The sequence below is a fragment of the Microtus oregoni genome, unplaced genomic scaffold (assembly GCF_018167655.1).
Source record: "Microtus oregoni isolate MIOR12 unplaced genomic scaffold, Mior012 000020F_ref0000438, whole genome shotgun sequence".
NCBI lineage: Eukaryota > Metazoa > Chordata > Mammalia > Rodentia > Cricetidae > Microtus > Microtus oregoni.
Genome location: NW_024543079.1, coordinates 12,843,713 through 12,870,279, shown reverse-complemented (window position 1 = coordinate 12,870,279; position 26,567 = coordinate 12,843,713). Strand labels below are relative to the sequence as shown.

Sequence of the window (26,567 nt, the reverse complement as noted above, 5' to 3'; positions counted from 1 at the left end):
GCAAGCAAAGCACCCATGCCATGGAATGAAATAAATTATAAAAACAAAGCAAGTGAGAAAATCATGGGTTTAGAGTCAGATAGACCCAGAGAAGACCCAGTGAATACAAGCTACTTTGCTGCATAAGAGTGATGTTCCTTGATCTACTGGCTCAGTAGTAACACACTGTGTGTGCGGGTTGTTTTTGTTCATTTGAGACAGATTCTCTCACTTGTATGCTAGGCTAGCCTTGCTAGGTAGCCCAGGCTAGCTGTGACACAGGATCTTGCAGGGTAGCCAGGCCAGCCTAAAACTCCTGCCTGGGCTGCCACGGCATGGGATACCCCAGAATGTGTACCTCTGTACAAGTTCGCAGGGGGTGCAGCTGCTACCGGCCGCCCAAAACATACTCTGTGAAAGAGCAACAACACACAGCGAGGGCGCAATACATATCCTGACAGCTACTACACCTACTACTTTTCTACGTCCCCTGCCAAAGTTCTCTGTTGGTTCCAACTTGCCTTACCCTTTGAAAAGCATTTTTCCCCCCTTGGGATCTTAGCCTCACGTTTGTCAGAAGAGCATGCTGGGCAAGCTGAGTTGATAAGTTATACAATTTTTCCCCCTTTTGAGACAGGCCCTGCTATATAGCCCAGGTTGACGTGGCCTGGGACTCACCATTCTCCAGATGGTAGATAGACTCGAGCCATTGCCAGGCGAGGTAACTTTATTTTTTTCCATAGTCATGACGGTGGATGGCGAACAAAGTCTTGAGTAACTTGTAGGTTTGGGGCAGAACTCACAGTCGCTAACTCCAGCGGGGCAGCGTAGGGCTCCAGGGGACCAAGGACCTGGCTCTGAAGGCGCGCAAGTAGCAAGGCCCCTTCTACTGGGGCTCAAGGGGACGAGCCCCGCGACTCACTCGGCAACGTCAACCTCGGCTTTCCTCAGTCTCCACAGCGCCTCCTCGAGGTCAGAGCGCCTCGGCGCCGCGCTTGTCCCTTCTCGCTCACCCTACCTAGTGCCTGATCGAAGCTTTCCGTCACTTCCGCTCAGCGGAAGGCGCTTGCGCCGAGGCGTCGCCAAACTTTCGGACAGATGGCTGCGTGGCTGCCGATTGGCTGCGTGCGCACGCCGTAGAGGGCACGCCCCTCCCTCCGCGGCGCCTGCTCCGTAGAGCTAGCGAGCCGGCTGCTTGGCATAGCGAGAGGCTTCTCGGCGTGCCTCGGGAGTTCATTGCTTAGACCGCCGCTGCCCCGCGCGCTGAGACCCGCCATCCCAGACCCGACTCCTTTTGGCTCGGCCCGCGCGCCCCAGGCCCGGGTCGGGCGGCGCGACGGGAGGATGAGCGGCGGGCGGCGGAAAGAGGAGCCGCCTCAGCCGCAGCTGGCCAACGGGGCCCTCAAGGTGTCCGTGTGGAGCAAGGTGCTGCGGAGCGACGCGGCCTGGGACGACAAGGTGCGGAAGGCCCCGCGAGGGTGAGGGTGCGGGCTCAGGAGAACGGGTCTGGATGTCCCTCGTCCCGGCCGTGGGAGCGGGGAGCGGGTGGCGAGGGTGCCGGGGTGCAGCGGACGAGTGCGGGCCGGAGCGAGGGGAGCCTCGTCGTCCTCTGCCGTTTGCCCTGCGGGATCCGGAGTAGTGAGAGCTTTTGAAGACTGCGAGCGGGCCGGGTGCGGAATCCCCAAAGTGGGTTTACGTCTGCACATCGGGAGGGGTGGTACATTCCCTCCTCGATTGGATGAAAAAGACGAGATGCCCCGTGAGAGCGGGGTCTCAGACCACCTTAGGAGGGTGGGTGTTAGGAAGAAGTGTCGCTGGACGTGGGTAAGAAGTGATTGGGGACTTAACGATGCTCTCGCTGGTCACCTTCAGAGGATCTGAGCGTGGACGCTTCCCACGTTTGCCCCATTCTGTGATCTCGAAGACTGTCACCATGCAGATTCCAGATAGTTTGAAAAGAATGTTGTATTTGGAATCCTTCCGTTGTTTGAACTACTGAAGTTGGACTTTCCCTCAGTTCCGGGGGCGGGGGATGGGAAGCACTTCCTGAAGGTGCCCTTGGCCTGCCCCCAGCCCTGCCCAGCTCTTGCAAAACCTGCAGAGTCTTTATGATCTGCTGTGTCATTTTTTTCCTTCTGCTGCTTCTTCTCTGGTCCAAGGACTGGTGTTTGGAGTCCAGGGCAGTTCACAAACCACCAGTGTTCTTCGTGCACACGCCTGAAGCACTCCGCTTCCCACACCACCGTGCTTTCCTTCCTGGGTGGCACAGAAAGGGGTACTGAGACTAATAGCCCCCCGCCCTGGACTGTCTAGAACTTGCCTGGTAAGGGAAGAGTTACCAGTGGCCAGGAACACAGTGCCCACATTCCCTGCCTTCTAGCAGCCTCTTTTCAAGAAGTAATGGTTTCTCTAATCTCCTAATGTCTAAATACATTGTCTTTCACCACACCTTAGTAGAACTCATGACAGAACCACATTCGGGGGCTAGAGAGATGGCTCAGAGTACTGCTTACTTGGGCAGAGAACCTGGGTTTGATTCCCAACACCCACATGGTGGTTCACAGTGGAATCCAAGGCCCTCCTTCTCCAGCCAGCGTCCATGGGCTGCAGACACACATGCATACATTCAGGCAAAACATCATACATACCAAATAAAATGAACAGATCAAAAAAGAACCACATACTAAGCTGGATCGTAGTGGGACATGTCTTTAGTCCAGCACGCCACAGCCAAGGCCTGGCTTACATAGCAGATTCCAGGCCAAGCAGGGCTACTTAATGAGAATGTCTTGGGGGGGGGGGGGATAAAGAGCTATTTAATAAACTTTCGCTACTTCATCTATAGCTGTTCTGTGGCAGCCACTCCAGATAATGCATACATTGTGTCTCTTTTATAGGATGAATTTTTAGATGTGATCTACTGGTTCCGACAGATCATTGCTGTGGTCTTGGGTGTAATTTGGGGCATTTTGCCCTTGCGAGGCTTCCTGGGAATAGCAGGGTAAGTCTCGGGTATCTCACCCTCTTGTTTTGTCTGAGGCGGGATCTCACTTTGGAGCTTAGCATGTGGTGGTTCTCCTGCCTCCGCCTCGTAAGCAGCTGTGCTCAGGACCCTCATTCCTATTTTTATTTTTGTAAGGGACAAGGTCTCATGTAGCTTGGGTTGTCACTTGAACGCCTGTCCTCTTGCCCCGACTTCCCAGGTGCTGTTGATGCTTACAGGCATGTGTCAACACACTTTACTCCTGGTTTCTTTTCAGATGGAGGCTCCATTCTCGTTATGACTGGCACCGTGTGCATCTGACTGCTGAAGCAAAGTCAGCATTAGCACTCCTAGGCCTGGGGCAGTGTTCGTTAGCTGGCAGGCTGCTGTCCTGAATCTGGGCCAGTCTATGCATTTGTGGGTCTAACGTGACTCCTTGCAAGTGGTTACCATACTACTGTGGGCAACAAGTATTCTTAATTGTGGCCTGGCCTTGGTGCCTGTACTAGTTTAGGAAGTAGAGGACCTTTGTAGTTGATGACCATTTTTTTATGCTTTGAATTTTGCCGATGTATAGCTTTTGGCTTTGGGCAGGAATTACTCTCAGGTCCCTACATTTTAAAAGTACCACCTTCACCCCCACCCCAAGTAGGAGGCTTGGCCTTGCTCGTTTTACTTCACTTCTGGGCAATAGCAACACCCTGTGACCCTGCTCATGATGATTCAGGTTAGCAAGTTACTGAATACAAGCCTGTGCCCATGAATGCATTTGAAAGACTTAAAACTCCTAAGGAGGAACTGTGAGCAAGCTCTTCTGCAAGTTAGGAGACTTGCCTGGTCTCTTTTTATCCAGGAATACAAGTGAGCACTCCTGTGTCTCACCCCTGCCAATGGAAAGCCATGCTGGCTGTTCGAGGACTGACGGTGTTTCTTACCAGTTTCTTTAGAAAGTGAGGCATGAGTATGCTTCAGAACCAGATTGGAGAATTTCTTTGACAGTACTAACCCAAAAGAAATATATAGTAGTCCCTCCTGCTGACAGATCTATTCAAAGACCCTCAGTGGATACCCTCAGCCAGTTACATAGCTTTTAGAAAGTTCAAGTTCTAAATGAGGAGCTCGGCACGATGGTGCATATCTCTATGCCTAGGAGGCTGAGTCAGGAGGCTTTCTATGAGTTATGCCAACTGGGCTACATAGGGAGTTCCTGGCCAGTCAGTAAGGGATACGGAATAAGACTGTCTCAAAAAAACAAAAATACATTTTAGGCAGTGGTGGTGCATGCCCTTAGTTCCAGTTTTATGCGTCCACTCTGATAAGATCATGAGAGCGGTGGTGCTCACCTTTAAACCCAGCAGTCAGGAGACAGGGGCAGACGGATCTCTGAGTTCAGGGCCAGCCTGGTCTACAGAGTGAGTTCCAGGACAGCCAGGGCTACACAGAAAAACCCTGTCTCAAAAAAAGAAACTAAGAAATTTTTTTCAAATTAAGAATCATGAGATATTAACAATGGTAACTGATAAAATAATTATATCAATATGCTGTAATAAAATTATATGGTCCTTTCCTCTCTCAAAATACCTGTTTTATGCTCCTCCTGCTAGTGATAATAGGAGATATTTGAAGAAAGTATTTCATGGCTTTTATGGTGTATCCAGGTTGCTGGCATCGCTATTCTCTAACTTTGAGGCCATTACTAAGTAAAGCCAGGATTGTTTGGGCACAAGCCCTGATACGGTTACAGTCTGATAACCAAGCCCCTGTGTTACTAGAGGGAGGGAGCACATGCAGCGTTAGGGTGCTGGATGGAGGGGGAGGGGTGGTGCGGTGAAGCAGGGCAGCGTGAGATTTCACACACTGCCTGGAGCAGCCTGTAGTTGAAAATTGGGCATTTCACTTACATGGTACATGACATGTTCATTTCTGGAACTTCCCATTTGTCCGTGTTGATGGTAGATAACTGAAACCACACAAAAAGTGAGCAAGAATAAACTACTTACTATTCAGTGCCTCTTAGCTAAAAGATTTTCTACATTTTTTTATACTGAGCAATGCACTGTACAAGGAAACCATTAAGAGGCCATGCTGTGTATCATCTTTGTTATTGTTGTTTATTTTTTGTTTCTCGGGACGGGGTTTCCTTGTGTAACAGTCCTGGCTGTCCTGGAACTCACTCTGTAGACCGGGCAGAACTCAAACTCACAGAAACTCGAGTGCTGGGATAAAGGTGACGCCACCACTACCCATCTTGCTGTGCAGGGTCTTAATGGAGTGGACGTGTAAGACTGTTTGGGGTGGTAGGATATCAGTCCTGGGGTTCATACAGCTCTTCCTAGGTAGGACAAGGTAGAAAGATAGAATAATGTGAGTTAAGGAGAAGGCAGGTAAGAATAATGGCAGAGGAAGAGGAGCTTGTCCTAAAGACCAGAGTAATTGGAAGGCCACAGTGGGGAAGGGGTGGTGTGACTTCAGAGCTTCTGCACCTGTTAGTCTTAAGGGATTTCCCCTTTGGTGTATGGTTCATGCGCATGGTGTGCCATGTGTGTACATTCAGAGGCTGGGACAGGATGCTGGTGTTGTCCTCTATTTGTGCAGTGTTGCCTTGTGACAGAGTCTCTCACTATCCCAGGTTGGTCTGGCTGTCTGCAACCCCCAATCCTGGGATAACAGGCATATGTTGCCATGACTGGGCTTTTTATGTTTAGAGAACCAGAGCTCTTAACAACTGAGCTTTTACCACAGCCCTTAAAACATTTTTTTAAATTTTGTTTTTTAGATTTATTTTTATTTTATGTGCATGTTTTGTCTGTGTGAGTATGTCCTGGAATGGGAGTTACAGACAGTTGTGAGCTGTCATGTGGGTGCTGGGAATTGAACCCAGGGCCTCTGGAAGAGCAACCAGCTCCTAAAAATTTTTTTATTACACTCTTCACGGCATATGTATGACAACTAGAGAACTGCTTCCAGGGGTTGGTTCTCGCCTTTCACCATGTGGATTCTTGTGGTTGAGCTTGTGCCAGGCTGGCTTGGCTACAAATGCCCTTGTTCACTGTGGCCCTCCTGTAAGGTTGTGTTGTGGTTTCTGTTTTTGAGCTCACTCTGTAGACCAGGCTAGTCTTGAACTCACAGAGATATCCTGCTTCTACTTCTCTAGTGCCAGGACTGAAGGTATGTGCCAATTCCTGGCCCTTCTGTAGCATTCTGAAAGGATTTCTCTGAGATCATTCAGCGTAGTTCATGGCTCTTCTTACTGTGTACAAACAGCCTTAAAAAAAAAAATCATAGGCAGTGATCGTGCACGTCTTTAATCCCAGCACTCAGGAGGCAGAAGCAGGCAATTCTGTGAGTTCCAGGCCAACCTGGTCTACAGAGTGGGTTCCAGGACAGCCAAGAACACCTAAGACTACAGAGAGAAACCCTGTCTCAAAACAACAAAGCCGGGCGATGGTGGCGCACGCCTTTAATCCCAGCACTTGGGAGGCAGAGACAGGCGGATCTCTGTGAGTTCGAGGCCAGCCTGGTCTACAGAGCTAGTTCCAGGACAGGCTCCAAAGCCACAGAGAAACCCTGTCTCGAAAAACCAAAAAAAAAAAAAAAAAAAAAAAAAACAACAACAACAAAACCACTTCATAGAAAACTACATTCAAGTTCTTTAGATCTGTTTCTTTGAACCTGTATAATCTTGGGTTTACCTAAGATCAGTCTTCTCATCAGTAAAATAGCAACAGGGGAGTGACTGACAGGTGAATTAAATGGATGATGTAAGTAAATTGTTAAATGCAGACTTGTGTTCATTGGGCATTCCACGAGTCAGCTCACCACTATAGTTATGTGATTAGATTTATAAAATGTGGCTGAAAGAACAAGAAACGAGTGCGCTTTGGACTGGCTCACCCAGTGTGCTGCCACTATTCCATGGTTGCTGTTTCTGGGATTCAGTCCCACGCTGTTGGCACAGCCAATTTTTCACTCTGGACAAACCCTACCCTCTTTTGGGTTGGTACTTTCCACCTGCTATTGGAAAGGAAAGAATTTGTTTATTTTTCCATGACCCATCCCCAACTTCCCTTGCTTGAGGCATGACTTCCTAGTGCTCATTTCTAGTGAACTTCCCTTCTCTCTCCAGAAACTTTGGCTGCCCTCTAAGTCCCGTCTTACTTTATTTCATCCTGTTGTGGCCCTCAGCATCAGCTACCATAAAACTTCTCATGTTTCCTTATCTGTGATTTGCCCAAGAATGGCCGACAGCTATTTTGTGTACTAAGTCTTTGCATTGATGACCCATCTCTGGGTCTCAGCTCAGCACATAATCCATATGTGCGCAGCTAATGATTAACCTTTTTAAAACTGGTGTTTTCGTTTACTTGTATATGTTCCATGCATGTATTTTGTGTATATGAAGGGGGACACCCATGTAGAAGTGAGAGAACAAACAACTCAAGGGAGTCCTTTCTCTCCACCAGTGGCCTCATTGATTGAACGCTGATGGACAGGCCTGGCCCTTTGCTACTGGGACAGGGTCTCTGTATTACCCAGACTGACTTTGGACTCCTGCAGATACCTCCTCCCAAATACCAGAATGACCTTGAACCCTTAATCTTGTTTTACCTCTCAAATGCTGGATTTGTATGTGCCAACCATACCTCACCCACCCTGTGGCTTTTGGGATCTTGCTAGGTAGCCTAGGCTGGCCTCTATTTGGGACTCAACCTTTTTCATATTCATTCTGTTACCCTAGTCTACCACACTAATCCATTGACTTCTTTGCTGTGTAACTTTTTGTCCCTCATTTAGATAATAGAAACTCATCCTTGAAGCTTAGTCAGTGTGAGGCCCTTCTAGTCCATTCTTGACCCTGCCTCTAACCTCACCTAAGATTAGATTTAAATACCTTTATTCCTGTGCCTTCTGTCTGCATCAGGTATTGCTTTGGAAAGGTAGTGCCTATGTCAGCCTTCTCTTGCCATCCCCAATTCCTGACTCCATGGTCCTTCTCCATCTCAGCCTATTGTTGTAGGTTGGTTTGGTTTGAGTTTGATTTCTTTCAGTGTGTCCGTCTCCGTTGTTTCCCCTGCCACTCACCACCACCACCACCACCACCTGACAGGATTTTTCTGTGTAACAGCTCTAGCTGTCCTGGAACTCATTTTGTAGACTGGGCTGGTCTCAGACTCACAGAGATCCACCTGCACCGCTACCACCCAACATCTGTCTGTCCAGGCTGGCCTTGAACTTCCAGCAGTTCTTCTTGCCTCAGCCTCCCAAGTGCTGGATTGCAGACATGACTGACCATGTCCAACATGAGCTTATTTAACAACTGTGTTTCCTGTGAACTCCAAGAACTGTTGTACACCTAGTCCATTGGGTTTAAAAAGCCTTGAGCACTAATTACCTCTTCTAAGACATGCTTGCTCATCTCCAAGATGTTTGCTCTTAAATCCTGAAACCTGAGTAACATGTGTAAATCAGACTTCCTCACTCCTGTTACTTCTACATATGAGAAACCCACAAACCTTACTCATGAAGCCTCTCACCTCTCCTAGGATACCATTAATTCCACCAAGTACCAGTGTACTTCCTTAGGTCACCAGTCTGTGAAACAATCTCTGCTTCCCACCCCTGTTCTTTGTGCTCATGTGCTCCAGTCCCTACATCAGCTTGCACATCATAGGACTCAGGCCTGCAGGGGAGGTCATAAAAGTTTCAACTCCATTCCCATTGCTGTTCCGAGCCACCTAATAATAGATGGTAAGCCGAAGGCAAGGGCGTTGTGTTCACCAATTCATTCCAAGCAGGTGAAGTTCACAAATGGCCTTTTAGGAATTACCCAGAGAGAAACAGTACTGTTGCTTGCTTTATCAGGCTATAAAGCAATTAAATATATGTCTGTCCCCTGACCAACACTCAGTTGGAGCTTTGCTGAGGCTCATGGCTGGTATAGTTCCTGTTTGGGGTAGCATTGCAGCCATTGTGATTTCTTCAAGGAGGCTGAGAAAATCTGTGTACTTTAAATTAGAGAGTGGTCTGGATGTAGTGGCATATGACTTTAATCCCAGCACTTTGGAGATAGAGGCAGGCAGATCTTTTATGAGCTTGAGGCCAGCCTGGCTACATAGTGAGACCCTATCTCAAAAAAACAAAAACAAGTAGATTGAAGAATTGGGCAGTGTTAGAAATGGAACCCAAAGCCTTGTGTGTGCTAGAGAGGTACTCTGCCATTGAGACCCCTGCCCCATGCTTTAGATATTTTATCACATGCTTTTGACTAAAAGTAGTTGTTTCTTAAATTTCCAGCTTAGGTGGGAAACTCCACTGAAGGTCTAGACATTTGTGTGTATTCTGTTCACCCCTCCCACCGTAATAATTAGCCAAACCCCCCCCCCCCATTTTAGATGAGGGAGTTGAGGTTCCTCTGGAGAAACTTACACATACTCTCATAACGATGAAGTAAACAAATTGAGCCTGTTTTCCTAAGCTTGGAGCTTCTCTCTCCGGGTCATCCCCTGCCTGGGTGGGGAGACAGCAATACACATAAGCAAAGTATAAACTGGAACTCAGTGCCCTAACAGCTGGGAGAGCGTGCAGCTTCAAAGCTTATGGTTTGTTTGTTGCTTCCCCCCCCTCCACTCCAGATTCTGCCTGATCAATGCAGGAGTCTTGTATCTCTACTTCAGCAACTACCTACAGATCGACGAGGAAGAATATGGTGGCACATGGGAGCTCACCAAGGAAGGGTTCATGACATCATTTGCCTTGTTCATGGTATGTGTAGCTGGAAGCTCTACAGTAGCTTCTGTTGATCATGAGCCGTCCGTCATTCAGGGAGCACACTAGTTGACTTACGCTATATGGTTGGGCTACTGTTCTTTTAGTGGCACATCAAGGAGATCCTCCAAAAGATGTGGTCTGGGGTGCTGTACACTTGTGTAAATCCAGGGCCTACTATCAACTACATATTAGAAACTGGGAAGTGTTTTAATACTTATTTGTGGAGCTAGGTATAGTCATTCACAACTATAATACCAGCAAGGTGGATTATAAATTTGAATTCAGACTGAACTACATAGAGAGACTTTGTCTCTAAAAGAAGAAAACCAAAAATGTAGATAGATATGTGTATATTAAGTATATGCATTATTCCTAGTAGGAAAAATTAAACTACCCACATGTCTGTTATCTGGAGTGTAAAATGTTTTATATCCATACAGTAAAACATTCTTTCTGTGGTATTGCAGTATAGTTGAACCTTGAAAACATGCTAAGTGGAAGAACCTAGACATAAAAGGCTGCGTGATTCCACTTAGTGAAATGTCCAGAATATACAGGGCCATGGAGACAGAAAGTAGGTTGGTGATTGCCGGTAGCTGAGGGGAGGGAGAGATGGGAAATGACAAGTGACCACGGGAATAGGCCTTCTCTTTGGTGTAATGTTTTGGGATTAATGATACTTACTCTTATGAAATCCTAAAGACCTCAGAATTATACATTGCCTTTTTCATGGGGGGAAGGGGTGCTGCTGTGTTGATCCAGGTGACAACATGAAACTTGCTTGTGTCTCTTCTAGGTCATTTGGATCATCTTTTACACTGCCATCCACTATGACTGATGGCGTCTGCTCCCATCTCTTCTGTCCAGTCCGAAGGACCCTTTTATTACAGCACAGACACATGCTTGTTGGGGCACTCCTGCCATGTGGAACTGAGAAGACCCATGTCTTTTGGACTTAGAATCAGCGTGTTGGGCATTGGTGTTTTCTGCAAGGGTTGTGAAACTTTTCAAAGAACCATCTGCCTTTGGGGAAGCATTTCTGAATTTGTCCATCGCCAACCATTTTTTTTCTTGGATACCATCATGTAACAGCTGTTTGCCAAGTGGAGCTGCTGTTTAATCTGATGCGCCTCTGGATCCGGATGAAACATTAAATTGTCTTCCTTAGTTCTCCGTCAGGTGTACAGTCTTTAAACTCTCAAGTCTTCTGAAAACACCATGCGTGTGATCCATAGCGCAGTATGAGCAGCCGTCTAATAAGTTTCCACTGTAGAGTGTTTTCAGATACTTGAATAAACAAGTCTAACAAAGTGTTGGCATGCCTGCTAAACTAAAGCCTTGCTTATCTCCCCCACTGGCACCCTCAGAACCTAGGGAGAGTGTTAGACAGAGCTTCAGCTTTCCTCCTCCCTCTGTTCCCATAGCTGCTTCAGTCAGGCCTCTTTCTCTTTATGGCTGTCAGGGAAACAAGGGGCTGGAGTTGGTAAGGGTTACTGCTTTGGCTTTAACATTGCGGACAGGGTCTACTACCTGATGTTCTGGCCCAGCACTGAGATAGGTGGGACTTAAAAGGTGTCATATTGTGTCTGGCCACCAGATGGCAGCACTAGGGTATGGCTGGGCAGTGGATGAACACTGAAGTAGAGATCTGAGAGTTTGGCTGTCAAGGGACTTGATGTGAGGAATCATGGGAAGATCTAAATTGTTGGTCTTGCTCTGCTTGGGGGTAAGATGGTGGCTGCTGTGTTAAGCCATCAGGTACTCTGCCTATCTTTGTCTTTGCTTTGAGCCATCCTACCGTCTGAGATGTGTTTGCATTCTTAATGAGTCTTGTAAATTTCCCTAATAGTTTTTCTCTCCTTATGCTAGTGGTGATCTCTGCCTTTTTGTCGGGCTGATTAGCAGTCGTAATGGACATCCTTCCTAGGAACACCAAACCTCAGAAGTAATTTACTCTGTAGAGGCCTGGCTCTGCCTTGAATTGCGATGCACATGGACTAGAAATTGTAGGCAGGGTTAAGGCCTTGGGAGGAAGATAATGAGAGGAAGGAGCAGAAGGTCCATGTGAGACCCTGGATGTACCTGCATCCCAGCCTTGCCTCTAGGGTGCTTCGTCAGGTTTGACCGGATTTGGGTCCTGGGTTCCCCTTTGACTTCTGTTTGGACTAGGCATTGTCCAAGGAGTTATCCTCAGTGAGGCTGATGTAGGAGCTGAGGGATTCTCGGAGCCCTTCACTGAGAAGAGATGCCTCCCCACTGGCAGGCGCTTCCAACAGCAGGCTGCTGTGGATGGGGAAAGTGGGTAAGGGAGCCACTTCTGTGTTTGCCACACAGTTTACCACCCCAGAATGGCACCAGGGACCTCCTGCTGACAAACTCCAGCTCAACCTTTTTTTTTTTTTTTTTTTTTTTGAGACAGGGTTTCTCTGTGTTGCTTTGGAGCCTGTCCTGGCACTCTTTGTAGACCAGGCTCTCCTTGAACTCACAGAGATCCACCTGCCTCTGCCTCCCATGCTGGGATTAAAGGTGTGGGCCACCATTGCCCAGCCTGGCTCCTCATTTCTTAGTTGATCTAACGCCATCTTGACCTCCCTGCTCAGGACTCTGTTCACCCACGCACTCCAACCTTCCTCTCCCCTTGGCTGAATTCCCCAGAAATCCATGCCTGCTTTTTCCTTACTACTGCCTTGTCCTCACCACTGCTCAAGCATGTTCTGGGCTCTAGAAGGTGTCCCTGGCTCCCCTTACCTATCCAGCTCTTTCCAGTTGAGTGATGCCGTCTGCACAGTCACAGGTAGAGGTATATCTTTGCCAGGTAGTGGGCCAAGCTTCTGCAGGACACAGGGCTCCTTTAGCACACAGCAGATGTCATCTGCCAGCTCTATGAAAGAGACGCAAGCCCTTGATGTGATACCTGCCCTGGCAGTGTTCTGTGGTTAGCACGTTAGGAGCGTGGTCACCAAAACGTAATGGGAAGTGAAGTCTCAAGGTATTGGTCTCACGACAGCTGAGATGTAAAGTTCATCTGGGGCTAAGTTATGTGATACTGAGTTCAGTGTAAAACTGAGAAAAGCAAGCTGAATGGTCAGCCTGTGGCCTATCTGATCTACTGTGGGGAGCCACCTTTGTTGTTTGTTGTTACTGACTTTGTTTTTTTTGAGACAGTTTCTCCATGTAGCCCTGGCTGTTCTGAAACTCAGTCAGTAGACCAGGCTGACCTCAAACTCATGAGATCTGCCTGCCTCCCAAGTTCAGGGATTAAAGGCCGTCATGCCCAGTGAGGTTTTCCCTATCTCCTTGACACTTGGTTACAGGGCGGGAACCAGAAATGCTCAAGATTGAATTGCACCCAGGAACAGCACTATCTGGTTCTCTGCTGTAGGGCACTTTGATTTTGGACCACCACCATGGCAGTGAGATTTTGGCCAAACTCACAGTTGACTTCTAGTCAGTTCTTTGTCAGCATGGGATAGACAGTGCTCACCCACATCTCAGCACCAGGGCTGCATGGGGATAGATGGAGGGCATGCCTCTTCTGCCTAGATAGCCCCAGCAGTTCGGGTTTTAAGGGCACAACTGACGACCCCCTAGGACCCTCATACAGTCTGCTGTGGAGGAAAAAAAAAGAATGAAGGATGTCACACCTGAGTAATGATCCACCAGGGCCTGGAGCGAGGGGAAGGTGAGGCGTGGTGAGATGTACAGCCAGCCGTTGTCGAGGCGCTGTATCCTGTAGTGTCTGATCCGGTCCCAAGATGCTGGGCGACTGAGTCGGACGGACAGGGAATAGCAGCCTGAGGAAGAAAGGGTCCAGTGATAGATCTGAGGCCCCATGGAGACTCAGCCCCGCCCAGGTTGGAAGAAGGAATAAATAATGGCCACAGCCCAGCCTTCAAGGAGGTGTTGGGGTCAAAGGCAGGACAACGAGAAATGGTCGTTATATATAGGATTCTGTGGTCCTCAGGATGGGTAAGGTGTCAGTGAACCGTAATATTGGCTGTATAAAGACTCAAGGATTGGAATGTGAAAATGTGTCTAGTAGATGTCAGCATGGTCACAGAGAGAAAACCACCTTGGAAACAATTTGGTGGAGTTCTTCCTTCAAACCCAGCAGTCCCATCTCATACACAGGGGAGAAAGGCAGCCTTGCTACCAATAGACACCATAGTCACAAGCCCTGTTTGAGCTCTGTGTACAATAAAGTGCAGAGGATGTAGCTCAGTGGGAAACCATTGGCCTAGGGTACACACCACTCAGTGGGAGGTAGTCCTCTCCCTCACACAAAGTAGAATGGAGCTTTATAGAACGCAATGCTGATTGTGTAGCCGAGAGTATAATCCCAGCATGAGGACGGTGGAGGCAGGAGGCCCTCCTTGGTTACATGGTGAGTTTGAGACCAACCTCAGCTGTGTGAGACTGTCAAAAAAAAAAAAAAAGAATGAGCAGCAACAAGTGTACGTTCAGTAAAGTTCAGAACAGTGAAGGGTTTTGCACAGGGACACTTACACAGCAAGCTATTGAAGAGAGGCTCAAGGCCAGCCTGGTAACCGTCTCAGGCTAGTCAGGGCTACATAGGAAGACTGTCTCAAAAATAAAACAAAGGCCAGTCCTGAGTAACTGCTGCACTCTCAGTTGCCTGGTTCTCATACAGCCGTGTTCAGTAGGACCTGTGCCACTCTGTTGCTAAGGCACACCTAGACACACGGTGTGAAGGGGGCTAGTGATTATCTCAACAGCTCTGAGCATTCAGGTAGTGAACCATGTTTGGCATGCAGCAAGCACCCATTATTTTCTGTATTCTGGCCGTGTCCCCACTGTTCCTTTGTGGTAGCTTGAATAGGAATGGCCCCCATAGGCTCATATATTTGAATGCTTGGTCATTAGGTCACTTCATTAGGGAGTGGCACTATCAAGAGGTTTTACCTTGTTAGGGTAGATGTAGTCTTGTTGGGGGAAGTGTATCACTGGGGGTGGGTTTTGGGGTTTCAAATGCTCAAGCCAGGCCCAGAATCTTCTTGCTGCACGCCAACCCAGTTATAGAACTCTCAGCCCCCTCTCCAGCACCATGACTGCCTGTGTGCTGCCATGCAGCCCACCATGACAGTAATGGACCAAACCTCTGAACCTGTTAACCAGCCCCAATTAAATGTTTTCCTTTAAAAGAGTTGCTGTGGCCGGGCGGTGGTGGCGCGCGCCTTTAATCCCAGCACTCAGGAGGCAGAGGCAGGCGGATCTCTGTGAGTTCGAGACCAGACTACAAGAGCTAGTTCCAGGACAGGAACCAAAACCACAGAGAAACCCTGTCTCGAAAAAAAAAAAAAAAAAAAAAAAGAGTTGCTGTGGTCATGGTGTCTCTTTAGAGAAATAGGAACCCTAAGACATCCTTCTGCGTGGAACATTCTACCGGCAAGATGCATACCTTCCCTTAAAGAGGGAAACCTTCGGATGGATGGTTCTGATTTATCCTCCTGCCATCTTCCCATTTTCATAGACAGCCTTCAACCACCCACCCATCCACCCATCCATCCACCCATCCATCCACCCACCCACCCACCCATCCATCCATCCACCCATCCATCCACCCATCCATCCATCCATCCACCCACCCACCCACCCACCCATCCATCCATCCACCCATCCATCCACCCATCCATCCATCCACCCATCCACCCATCCATCCATCCACCCATCCATCCACCCACCCACCCACCCATCCATCCATCCACCCATCCATCCACCCATCCATCCATCCACCCATCCATCCATGCACCCATCCACCCACCCATCCATGCACCCATCCATCCACCCATCCACCACTAAGCCCCAGACTCCAGAGTCACTGACTGCTTCCTCTCCCACTATCTTGATTTGGATCTGAAATGCCTTCACAGAGCCCTGGAGTGAAGGCACAGCTCCCGGCAGCAGTATTCAGAGCTGGGGCCTTTGGGAGGTGATGGGATCATGAGGGCTCAACCTTTTCCTAGCAAGCTTTTCTGTTCCATGGCTGTCACAAAGTGAGCAGCTTTTCTCCACACTCTGACCACATTCCCTTGCCACAGGCCTAAGCAGCTGGGCCAGGTGACTGTCACCAGAAACCTCTGACATCAGGGGCCGAGATCAACCTCTTCCTCTGCCAGCAGCGGAAAGCCCTACTGGCTACACTCAGAGCACACCTGGACTCTGACCACATCTCAACCAGACAGAGCTTGTGGCTGCTTCCTGTGTAGCTTCCCACTTCCAGTTTATCACATACACCAGTAGGTCACTCCTCCTTGGAGCCCTCCCTATCACACTTAGAAACAAAGTCCTCATCACCTTTGAAAGGCTTCTCAGAATCTGACCTCTCCTTGGACCTGCTCCAGCCCCGCTGGCTTAGGCCCAGAAGCCCTTCCTCAAGGCCCGTGCACTTGCCCCACAGACACACCCTCATCTCTGCTTAACGTGCTGGGCACTGTCCGCTTTGCCGCTGAGACTGTGGCTAGGATCTTGTATTTTATACCTTGGATCTTGGGTGTCCTACTGGTTGACTTTTGACAGAAGCTCACTACGTAATTGAATCTGGCCTGAACCTTGAACAGGGGTCCCCTCTTCCCCTGCCCTAGCCTCAGCCTCCCAGGGCTAAAATTACAGTGAGCCACTTGAAGACTTACTGCCCTTGGATTTCTTGTAGAAAACACACACTGAACATTTGCCCCCTACTGGCCATGGGTCTAGAGGGCCCTTCAGGAGCTCCACCCTTGCTTAGTGCACACAAGACAACATCTGCCTGAATGGATGAGGGAGCTGGTGGTGTGCGAGGCAAGTCGGGGCCTGTCTGGCTGTCTGGTATTAAACTGGAAGACAGTTTACTCCAGCTTTCTGCCTATCTAGGCAGACTCATTCATTTCTCCAACAAACGTCTGAGCCCCTACTACAATGCCAGACAGTGCACAGGCCCAGACGGAGATGTAAGGATGATAGGAGCTATCTGCCCACCCATCTCCTCACAGGGATTGTCCTTGATGGTCCTCAATGGACAAGGAGCTCCATTGTTCTCAGAACACAGCTTTCAACTTTGTTGCAAGACACTAGTTCCCTACAGCTGCAAGGGAGAACCGGTCAAGACGCTGTGGGAGCTTAGAGGACTGGCAGCCTAGGGAGGTGACAATGGCTGCTTGGACCATGAGGATGAGTGTATATTTGCCCAGGGGAGAAGTCGGGGGGTGGGGGGTGGCTTCCAGGCTGTGGGACCACGTGCCAGGAAGTAGAATGGAAAAAATGAGTACCTGGTAGGCAGTGGAACTAGAGGGCACAGAGGGTCTAGAAGATGACTTACCAGACCAAAGGCAGTGTAGGTGGTCCTGGGTGCTCTAGCAGGCTTAGGCACTCATGCCCAGAACTTCTGGGATTGGGCATTCTAGTGGTGCTGGGAGAAGCTAGGGATGCCATCAGGATCTACCTGGGGGAAATACCTGGCAGACCCTGTCTGCACTTCCTCCACTGAGATCATGAAGGAGCCAATGACCTAAAGAGATGCTGAGCCCTAGGTCCTCCCATCTGCAGCTGGAGACTGGGAGCCACAGTGTGGAGAATGTGACTCAGCCACCACTAGGGAAGTGTTGGCCACCGGAGAGTGGGCAGAGCTGAGCCCAAGAGGAACAGCCACATCTTGCTCACTCATTTCCCTCACTGAATCCAACACAAAGAGGGCACAGGGTGACGGCCAGAGAGTGAGGGAATGCTGCTTGTTGGAACCTGTCCTAAATCCCGGGACAGCTTTCCGGAGCAGTCCTGTGACCTGTGTAGTGATTAGGACCTCCTTCATAGAGCAATACGCAAGCCTGGCTCTCCCCAGGCCTACAGCAGAGCCAGATAAGTTAGAGGAACTCTGAGGAGGTGTGGAGGGTGGCTGAGAGGGTGTTCTTGAGTTCTCAGGGCTGTAGGCTTTCCTTGGTGCACACACAGGCTCCACTCCTCTAGAATCTCAGCCTGATCCTGGAACCAGGTACAATGGGCAAAGCCCATACCACTCAGGTGGAAGCAGGAGGATCATAAGCCCTGCCCAGGCTACAGAATGAATTCAAAGCCAGTCTGAACAACTCAGTGAAACCCTGTCTCCAAAAGTATCTGAGGATTTGGGTTTGATTCCCAGTACTGCAGAAAAACAGGAGAAAGGGTGATCCTGATATCACCCAGTCAGTGGTTACGATGTCATATGTGACAAAATGCACAGAATATAAGTAAAAGTCTCTCTCTCTCCCCGTGATCGACAGGCAACATGACTTCTCTATTACTTCCTTCTGGGTTTTCCTCTGTCACTTTGAAAGCACACCCCTAGTATGTCTGTAGTGGCAAAACCAGCACTGTCACCAAGTCCAGAGCATCCCAGTGACCCCTGTGCTTCAGAGAGCCACACTCTATGACATCATTCAGGACCCTAGAACTTAGCATCGAATTTCACAGTCACCCAGGATATACTTAAGTATCTGAAACAAGTCTGACTGCCCCCAGCACCTCCGACTCCAGCATATGCCAGGGATTTCTTGCTCTACTTCACTACAAACATGCCCTGCCCGGTGAGGGGTCTCACCCCACAGCACCCTTTCAGATTCCAGATTCTAGGACACATCCCTGACCAATTGAATCAGAAGCTCAAGCCTGGAGTGCAGGCATTCATGTTACAGGCTCCTCCGGGTGATTCCAATGTGGTCTCCAAGCCAGCTCCCCAGGCCAGCAGTGTAAGAGAAGAGGATGTTCAGGCCCGGCCTCAGGCTTAGCATGCTGGGTGTTGGGTAGCCGGCCTGCAGGCACGTCTGTGCATCCCTGGACAGAGACCCGCGGGTCTGTAAGCAGTGAACTAAAGTGATCTTTTCCCAGGCTAGGTAGGGTATGCCCTTCAGCAGTGCTGTCCAAAGGAAGCCTTGGAGAGACAACCATTCTACAAGGTCAGCATGGGAAGTTTTTGTTTGTTCTGTATGTGTAAGCTAGCACGCCTCAGGGATCCTCCTGTCCTGCATCCCTAGTACCGAGATTACAAGCATACACCACCGGGCCAGACATTTTACATGGGTGCTGAGCCTCGAACTCAGGACTGACTGTGACTGAACACTTGCTCCTCTGGGCTCTATCTCCCAAGTGCTGGGATTACTGGCATGCACCACAGTGCCCTAACACGGGGTCTTCTGTTTCTGATGAGAGTTGTTTCCTGAGTGACCCCCCACTAGGTGCTGGCGACAGGGACACTGGTCCTAGAATTCCTGAGGACCCTTCCAGGTGTTTGAAGATCTTCATGGATCCTCTTGGCTTCTACATGATTTTTCCTTGTGATAGCTCCTTCTTAATCAAAAGGGAGGGATAATGGCACAAGGGGTGGTCACTATGCTCTTGGGACTGCACCAGGTCAGAGGTGGGGTGGGGTGCTAAGCCCTGAGCACTTCCTGTGGCTTTTCTAGCTCACAATTGGTAGTTCTGCAGGGCCCCTGTCTCAGTCACCACCACTGAGGTTTCCTGTGCAGCTGCCACACTGGAGCCAGGTGCCCCACCACCGCCCGCAGCAGCAGCCAGTGGTGTTTAGGAGGGTGAGGGGCTGGAGGAAGGTTAATCTAGGAAGCTCTTGAGGGGGAGGTGCAGAGCAAGGACCCCCAACAGACAGCCCATGCAGTAAGCTCAGTCTGTCTGCACTGCAGGGACTCCTCTCTAGACTGTCACAAGCAGACTGTATTTTTGACTCTTGAAGTCTTTCTCGGGTGCATGGCTTGTGATGAACATTTGCCAAGAGGTCCTCTCATGTTCTGTCTTGTAAAGAAGGGTTCCCACTGCTGGTCAGAGTAAATCCCATGTGGTTTTTTTTGTTTGTTTGGGGTTTTTTTTTGTTTTTCAAAACAGAGTTTCTCTATGTAACTGCCCTGGCTATTCTGGAACTTGCTCTGTAGACCAAGTTAACCTCAAACTCACAGAGATTTGCCTGCCTCTGAGTGCTGGGATTAAAGGCCCAGCAATCCTAGTCGTCAAAATATAGACTAAGACCAATTTTGCTCTGTTGTCCAAGGACCCTCATGGAAGCAGCGTGGCTCAACTCCAAGCTCAGGAACCCACTCCACAAAGTCTCCCGCTGATTGTTCCAGGTCAGCTGTCTTTTCTTTTCCCTCACAGCCTGGCTCCACCTCAGGGCCTTTTACAGTCAGAGCCTAACTGGACTCAAGAAACCTCCGCTGACCTTTAGGAGTGGTGACAGCGTGTCCTCTAGCCTGAGCCTCACTCTGGAGAGGTGTCTAGTGGAGGCTGAGTTTACCCACCTCTCCTGCTCTGGCTCTCTCTGATGAGGAAGGCCCCTCCGGGGTTCCCAGGCAACAAGAGCAGTTCCTCAGCTCTTTCCCGACTCAGACCCTCATACAGCCACCTGGGGAGCAAGGAGAGGAACAGGTTAAGCTTGTGGGCTTTAATAGAATTCTATTAAAAGGATTTAATATACCTCTGCCTGACCTTGACAAGCTCTCCCCTCCCTTGCCCTCTGGGCTTCCCTCTGAGCAGGCCTCAGAGGCTCAGAGGTCCCTCCAAGAGTTGCTCTCAGGGTCCTGACTCCAGAGACTTTGGGGGAACAGCCCTATAAAGGCAGGGTCAGACTTTCTTTGCCTGGAGCCTTCATTACCAAGTGTCTGGGAGGTAGTGGGATGGAGGAGGGACTGTGGGCAGGGCATGGCAGGGCAGCACAGGTTGCCCCAGCCTCTGGCATCACTGCCCAGTCCTCCAGCTCCACGGCTGATCCGCACACCCTTACAAGAAGTCCCCCTTGATTTCCCACCTCAGGATGACCTTACAGACTATGCCTGTCTCCTACATGTCCCCTTCAGGGTTCTCTACACCTGATCCTGGCCACCTTCCAAAGGCCCACACCACAACACCTCCTCTACGGGGCCTTCTCTGGGCTCCCAAATCTCATGGGCCAACCCGAACAAGACATGACAGTTGTCTGCTCCTCTGAAGGCCAGGGCCCAGGCTCTGTTCAGTCTGCAGCTATGCATAAAGAGGATGCTGTGGGAAGAGTATAGGAAGGTCCTCAAGGTGGGACTGGGCTGGGTACTCACCCATGGGAGACTTTAGCCACGTACACACTGGGGATGTGGTACTCTCTCCCCGAGACTTCCGATATGACTGTCCACCAATCTCCATCCCTGTGGAGAGATCACGGAGGACCACCTTCATTTTGCATCTGCAGGGGCTTCTCCAAGGGGAACTTGTGGCACCCTTTCTACGTATTTCCCAGAATCCCCACACCAGCTAATCCAGGCTCCTCCTTGGGTGAGGGCCTAGCAGGTGCAAATGATCCATGGTTCTTGTTCCAAGACCTGATCCCACTCCCTCTCTCCCTGTGAGTGTGTCAGGCTGCCAGAAAACCACCCAGAGATACAATCACATGGGAGCTTTTAAAAGTGGCCCTGTGCCTTCCTGCTGGCAGTGGAAGGGCCCTCTCCCACAGTACCACCTCAGGACCCAGTGTGTAGACTTACTCAGAGACGATGGTCAGTGGCTCCCCAAGTCTCAGAGACAGTCCAGCCTGTGTACCTGCTGGAAAACTGCCCAGGGCCACCGCTGTGACCTTGCTTCTCTCTAGACAGACAGAGGGATAAACACATTTGCCCCCTTAGTCAGTGCTTCCTCAAGGCATGAGTCAGTAGATTCTTGCCTTGGTCTGGCTCCCCTCATTCACCCTTCCCACGGGTACCCTGAAGTGAGGGGGAGGGAGGGTAACCCCAGAGTCTGAAATGCTCCCGGCAGGCTCTATAGAACCTGGAAGAGCCCACATAGCTTTGGGGGTCCCATGAGGGCCTTCAGTGCATGTGGCTAGAGGACCAGGCTCCTGGCCGAGCCCCCCTATACGTATAACTTCTACAGAGACCTTGATGAAGGATTCCACAACTGGGAAACCGAACACCTACAGGGCTGGGGATACAGCTTAACAGAGCAGCATTTGCCTAGAATGTGCAAGGCCCCGGGTTCCACCCCGGCCCCATGACAAAACTAAAATCAAAACAAACGCCCAGGGCAGCTAGAAGCCCCTATCAACACAGATCTGAGTGGGCCTCTGAGAGGGGTGGCGTGGCCGCACAGCTCTGAGGGCGGGCTGGGAGGAAACTCAGGAAGGCTAATAGCTCGGCCTGGGGCTCCAGGAAGGAGGGCAGAGCTAGCACCAGCAGTGACTTGCGGTGAGCAGACAGAAAGCAGGGTCTGTGAGCTGAGGCTAGCCACACCTGACTCTGGTGTCCCAATTACTCCTACGTCAGGCCCCTGGAGAGATGCCCCTGTGAACAGGCTCTGTCAACCCAAGAGCACTGCACACAGGCACGGGCTGGACTCCCAGTAGCCTATGTCCAGGGCAGCGAGTGAAGGCCTGTGCTGTCCCTGAGAAGTGCCACCAGAGGCTGCTATTGCAGGCCTGACAGGGCAAGTGCCCCACGGGAGCATGTGACTAAGAGTCCTGATAACCCTGACTGTACCCCACACATGGGGCCCTACTGGGGTCTTCCTCTATCACCTTACCACTGCCCTGACATCGGTGTGCCTAGTCATCTCTACTCTGCAGAAAGGTCTCAAGGCCTTGATGTGGCTCTCAGCAAGGGGAGGGGCATATTCCAATTCCATACCACCCTGTTCACAGGCCCAGGCTGGGGAGAGGGGAGAGTGAGGGGCTGGCTGACGGCTGCACCTCTCAGGACTGGCCCCAGCTTCCTGGGAGGCAAAGACTCCAGTGGAGGAGTGACTGGCCCGAGTCACGGAGCTAGAGTGAGGCTAAGACACTGGTCACCCTAGAAACGGCCCCGAGGACTCAGTGGGCATGAAGTCCAGTTCGGAAGTGGGGCATCAGGCGGCAAGCAGGGGACCCCCACTTTCCTCACATGAGCCCGCACAGTCTAGCAACCCCTCCTTAAGCTTGCAGGGCCTGTAGGTGTCTGTTGAAAACTAATTCGCCGACCTCACTTTCCTTTCTTCCTCCGTCCTTTCTTAGTAAGGGTCCCCAAAAGAGGGACTTGCTAACATATGGACTCAGGATGCCAGGAAAAGTAGTCAAGGTCAACGGGAAGGTTCTTTGTCCCTAAGGAGCTCCCAAAGTACCAAGGTCCCATAGGACTCTGGGATGCTCTCAAGAGGGAGCTGAGGCTCCTGTGGGGAAGGGGGAGACGACAGATATACAAGGATCCATGAGATAGGTAGGGGCTGAATGGTCTCTCCTGTAGGTAGGAGCACCCATTACCACGTCTTCTCTCTTAAAAGGTTAGTAGAAACCCTCACAGCAGGAAGCTTTTCAGATGGGGGGGGGTGTCCTTTCCTGCCCAGAGTCTGGTGTCCCAGCAGCTGGGAATGCCTGATGCCTCCCTCCTATGGAGGTCTCTCTTCCATAAGCTTGGAACAAAGAAGCTGGTAAGGTTCCTTGCCCTCCTGAGTGGGCAGTCTCCCGAGTAGTTCCCACTGGCCCAGCGGCTCGCCTTCACACTTCTCTTCTTCAGAAAGGCTACTCTGACCTGCCCCTCTGCACACTCTCATCCCCACAACACTCGTCACAAACATAACATGGCCACCGCTCAGTGGTTTAGCTTCTGTCTCTGGGCAGGGACGGACCCATCTTATCCGTGGTGTCTTCAGCTCCTGTCACATAGCTTGGCACCTGGCAGAGCTTCAGTAAGCTCCAGATGGAGCCAGGTCTGGGGGGACAAATGGCTCCTAGACTAGGCTAGTGAAAACCCATATTCCTCTAGGACAAGGAGTTCCACTGAGAGATGATCGGCCTCCCTTCCTTGGAGGCCATATGGAGGGAAGAAAAGGTTCTCCGAGCCAGGTACATCTTCCAGGGGTGGTCACTACCCTCAGAAGCACCCGGATGACTCAGTAGCCTGCCACCTGCCTCTAATTAACTCAGTGGAAAAAGGGGCGGTCGGAGTGGTTTTCAGGGCTCTTCCTGCAGGTCTCTCACTGTAGATGAGGGGGCGCCCAGGGTGTCTGGGTGCTGGTAGCAGGGAGGTAGGGGCTTGAGTACAGAACAGGAAAAGACACTCTGCCACTTTAAGGGATCTGGGTGTTGAGGAACAACAGTTTGTGCCTAAGCCAAGATGCCCAGCCGTCTTGGTTCTGCAGTCTCTAGTGTAGGTTATTAATACTCCCTGCACCCCTCCTAACAGTGCCTCTGGGTGTAGATGATCTCCTTATCCGTGATGGTTAATTCTCTGGACCACCATGGCTCCACACAGCATTTAGATAGTATCTGGTCAAACCAGTCTGGATGTTTCTGTGAGGAGTTTGCAAACAAGGCAACCCCCCCACCCCCACTGCGAAATTAAAGACAGGCTCTTTTAGTGTAAGCCAGGCTAGACATAAACCCACAATTTTTTTCGCCTTCTAAATGAAGGATGTATAGGCTTGCATTGCTGCAGCTAGCATGATGCCCAACTTCAAACACATTTTTGTGCATGTGCTGAGGATGGAGCCACAGGCTCTAACCCCGAGTTCTACTTCCAGCCCCTCACATTAATGTTCTTACCACTATTGCAAGTTCAGCAGAAGCTGGGAGCTCGTGGCTCACTGGCAAGAGTGGTCATGGCTCTCATTGAAGTTTGGGGTTGTGTTGGGGTTGTTGGCCAAAGACCCACAGGTGATGAGCTCTATGTCCCTAGACCTGGGAAGGGCCTGGTGGCCCCACAGACATAATTTACCTGCTTGTGTGGACACAGGTCCCTGGACTGGACCAGAGGAGATGGTGCTGGAGCTTGTGGGCAGGCTTTTCTCTCTGCTGGGCCAACTTCCCATCATTCCTCAGCAGACTCTCAGGAGCACACTGCTGAAAGAGACCTGAAAAGTGTGCTTGCTGCTATGGGGACACAGCCCATGCTAATCTGTGAGATGCTCCTTCCAACTTTAAACCCTTGGCCGTGCCTGGCACAGAAAACAAACTCAGTGAATGGCATTTGAATGGAACCAAAAAGATGAGATTAAAAGCTGTCCTACTATAATCAATGAGATATCTGGAAAGGATTAGCGAGCCAGCCCCCCTCACTGAAACACTTAATAGAAATTATTGGAAAATCAACATTTCTCTAGAAACCAAGGATGTGCTTAGTCCGAGGACAGCACTTTGCTCACTTTGGTTCATTCTGTTGATGTGTATTGGGAGCCTTCAGTGGGCCTCACAATGCTGAGGACAGGACATGGAACTGTAGGGTAATGGCGGATTGAACAAATATTCCAACTGAGCCTGCTGGCAGTCACAGGACTGTGAAGCAATGGGACCAGTTGACCCTAAGAGTTTGGGGACAACCTAGGGAACACAGTCCTATAGCTCATAGTCTCATAAAAACAAAAAACAAAAACTTCTCAGGAACACAACAGAATAAGTGAAAAAGGAAAAGCTCCTGGAAGAATTTGTAACAGGCTCTTCAAAACCAGGAAGGAAGTATGGCCCCAGGGCTGGTTTTCCAGGGCATTATCTATCACACCCAAATGTTGGGTGTGGTTATCCCCACTTCTCAGATGAGGAAAGGGGCACCAGAGTGGAAGTGACACTCAGAGCCTTGCAAGTCACCTCTGTGTCACATGGACTGACAGATTCCCGGCTGTTTGCACCAATAACTGTTCAGTGTCACCTCTGCTGTGACTCCCATCCCAAGGCCTCTTGGCTCCCCCTTAGCTCCTCTCTAACCCTAGGAAGGGGCCATCCAGAGCCAGTCATGGCCTTGCCCTAGGGCCACACGCTGCCTGGATTAGGGTGTTGTCCATCAATGCCATGGGATGACATCCATGTCCTAGAACAGTCCCCATGGAGTGGACCCAGTCGTGCTGGGAGGACTGCTCCTCTGTGCCAGCCCCCACTCCTCTGCCCACCTGTCCTGCAGCCCCGTTTCATCAGCTGGAGAAACAGAGCTCTCTGCTACCTCTCTGTGCAGCTCAGAGTCCACAGCAGAGCTCAGGAGCACCAAGCAGGCTGGGGCCCCACGACTGGCTCTGGATGGCCCCTTCCTCTCAGACTCCGGGGACTGGGTGGCCTTGGTGAGAGGGGTGATTCTACTGCCTCCTGAGGGCTGGGATTCACTCACTACCAGGAAAAGTCTTCCATTTCAGCTGCCCATGAGTATGAGGTTCAAGTTTAGTGCTTGGCTTTACATCTGCAATGGGTAGCATGGGTGACTAACTCAGACCAGCTGTGTGACCTCAGGCAAAGCATGCAGCAAAGCATGCAGCAAAGCATGCAGCTCGTAGGGTCTCCTGCGATGAAGGATCATAACACTGACTCCAGTAGGCTGAAGGGAGGATTGGAGGTGATTAACTTCCTGACTCTGGCTCAGCAGGGCCACAACCTTTAGGACCCTTGGGGCCATAAAGGCCCTGCTTTTTGCTGGACACATCTCCAGGACTCTGCAACTTTCTCTTCCTGGTTTGGATAAGGCACGGTAACTAGTGGGGAAGACGAGGCCCAGGCAGTGGCAGTGAGGCCGAGGGTAAACAGGTGTTGGCCACATTTACAGACGAGATCGGATCGTTTGGTACATGTCGTCCTGGAGCCTGACTACAAAGCTCACTCCCAGTCCCAGAGGAGACCATTCTTTCTCACTTGTCCCAAGTCTACCAGAAAGAAAGAAAAAAAGCAAGCATACTTACAGGTTTGTCATCAGAAGTTTGGTGAGGGTACTTGGGCAACTCACACTTGAGCCTGACAGGTCAGGCCTTTGCAGGTGCTAAGTTAGTTGTCACTGTAGATACCAGCACATTCAGATCTCAGCCTGGAGGATCACCAGAGGCGTTTGGAGTAAGCTGGGGTAAGCTTAGTCTTGTTAGTGGACAGCCATTTCCACAATACTGGCGCAGGCACCTTTTG

The 26,567-nt window shown here is 50.3% G+C and overlaps 2 protein-coding genes across 4 annotated transcripts; one reads left to right on the top strand and one right to left on the bottom strand.

The window, feature by feature from the left end:
* The first annotated feature begins 1,139 nt into the window (after positions 1-1,139).
* LOC121460125 (respirasome Complex Assembly Factor 1) lies at positions 1,140-11,042 on the top strand. Its single transcript, XM_041670303.1, has 4 exons — positions 1,140-1,437; positions 2,877-2,980; positions 9,595-9,724; positions 10,527-11,042. The coding sequence occupies exons 1-4, from the start codon at positions 1,324-1,326 to the stop codon at positions 10,566-10,568; spliced, it is 390 nt and encodes a 129-aa protein (XP_041526237.1). The 5' UTR covers positions 1,140-1,323; the 3' UTR covers positions 10,569-11,042.
* Positions 5,178-26,443, bottom strand: Sla2 (Src like adaptor 2). Of its 3 annotated transcripts, XR_005976038.1 has the most exons (9): positions 26,351-26,429; positions 24,412-24,547; positions 21,217-21,316; positions 20,794-20,880; positions 20,005-20,108; positions 13,375-13,524; positions 12,479-12,611; positions 6,090-6,227; positions 5,178-5,294 (listed from the first exon to the last, which is right to left on the bottom strand). XR_005976038.1 is itself a non-coding variant. In XM_041670299.1 (8 exons), exons 2-8 carry the CDS (start codon positions 24,506-24,508, stop codon positions 11,896-11,898), a joined length of 789 nt encoding a protein of 262 aa, XP_041526233.1. In that variant the 5' UTR covers positions 24,509-24,533; positions 26,351-26,443; the 3' UTR covers positions 11,822-11,895. The 3 variants fall into 3 exon arrangements, 2 of the variants coding, with proteins under 2 accessions (XP_041526233.1, XP_041526231.1); XM_041670299.1 differs by lacking the exons at positions 5,178-5,294; positions 6,090-6,227 and adding an exon at positions 11,822-12,013 and having other exon boundaries at positions 24,412-24,533; positions 26,351-26,443; XM_041670297.1 differs by lacking the exons at positions 5,178-5,294; positions 6,090-6,227 and adding an exon at positions 11,822-12,013.
* Between the last annotated feature and the right edge of the window lie 124 nt (positions 26,444-26,567).

Excerpts from the sequence above, each read along its gene's own strand:
- LOC121460125 (XM_041670303.1), top strand. The coding sequence starts at position 1,324 with ATGAGCGGCGGGCGGCGGAAAGAGGAGCCGCCTCAGCCGCAGCTGGCC. Across the intron at positions 1,438-2,876 it reads ACGCGGCCTGGGACGACAAG|GATGAATTTTTAGATGTGAT; the intron begins GTGCGGAAGGCC and ends TCTCTTTTATAG. Across the intron at positions 9,725-10,526 it reads CATCATTTGCCTTGTTCATG|GTCATTTGGATCATCTTTTA; the intron begins GTATGTGTAGCT and ends TGTCTCTTCTAG.
- Sla2 (XM_041670299.1), bottom strand. The coding sequence starts at position 24,508 with ATGATGGGAAGTTGGCCCAGCAGAGAGAAAAGCCTGCCCACAAGCTCC. Across the intron at positions 13,525-20,004 it reads AGAGAGCCAGAGCAGGAGAG|GCTGCTATTCCCTGTCCGTC; the intron begins GTGGGTAAACTC and ends TTTCTTCCTCAG. Across the intron at positions 12,612-13,374 it reads CCTGGTGGATCATTACTCAG|AGCTGGCAGATGACATCTGC; the intron begins GTGTGACATCCT and ends TCTCTTTCATAG.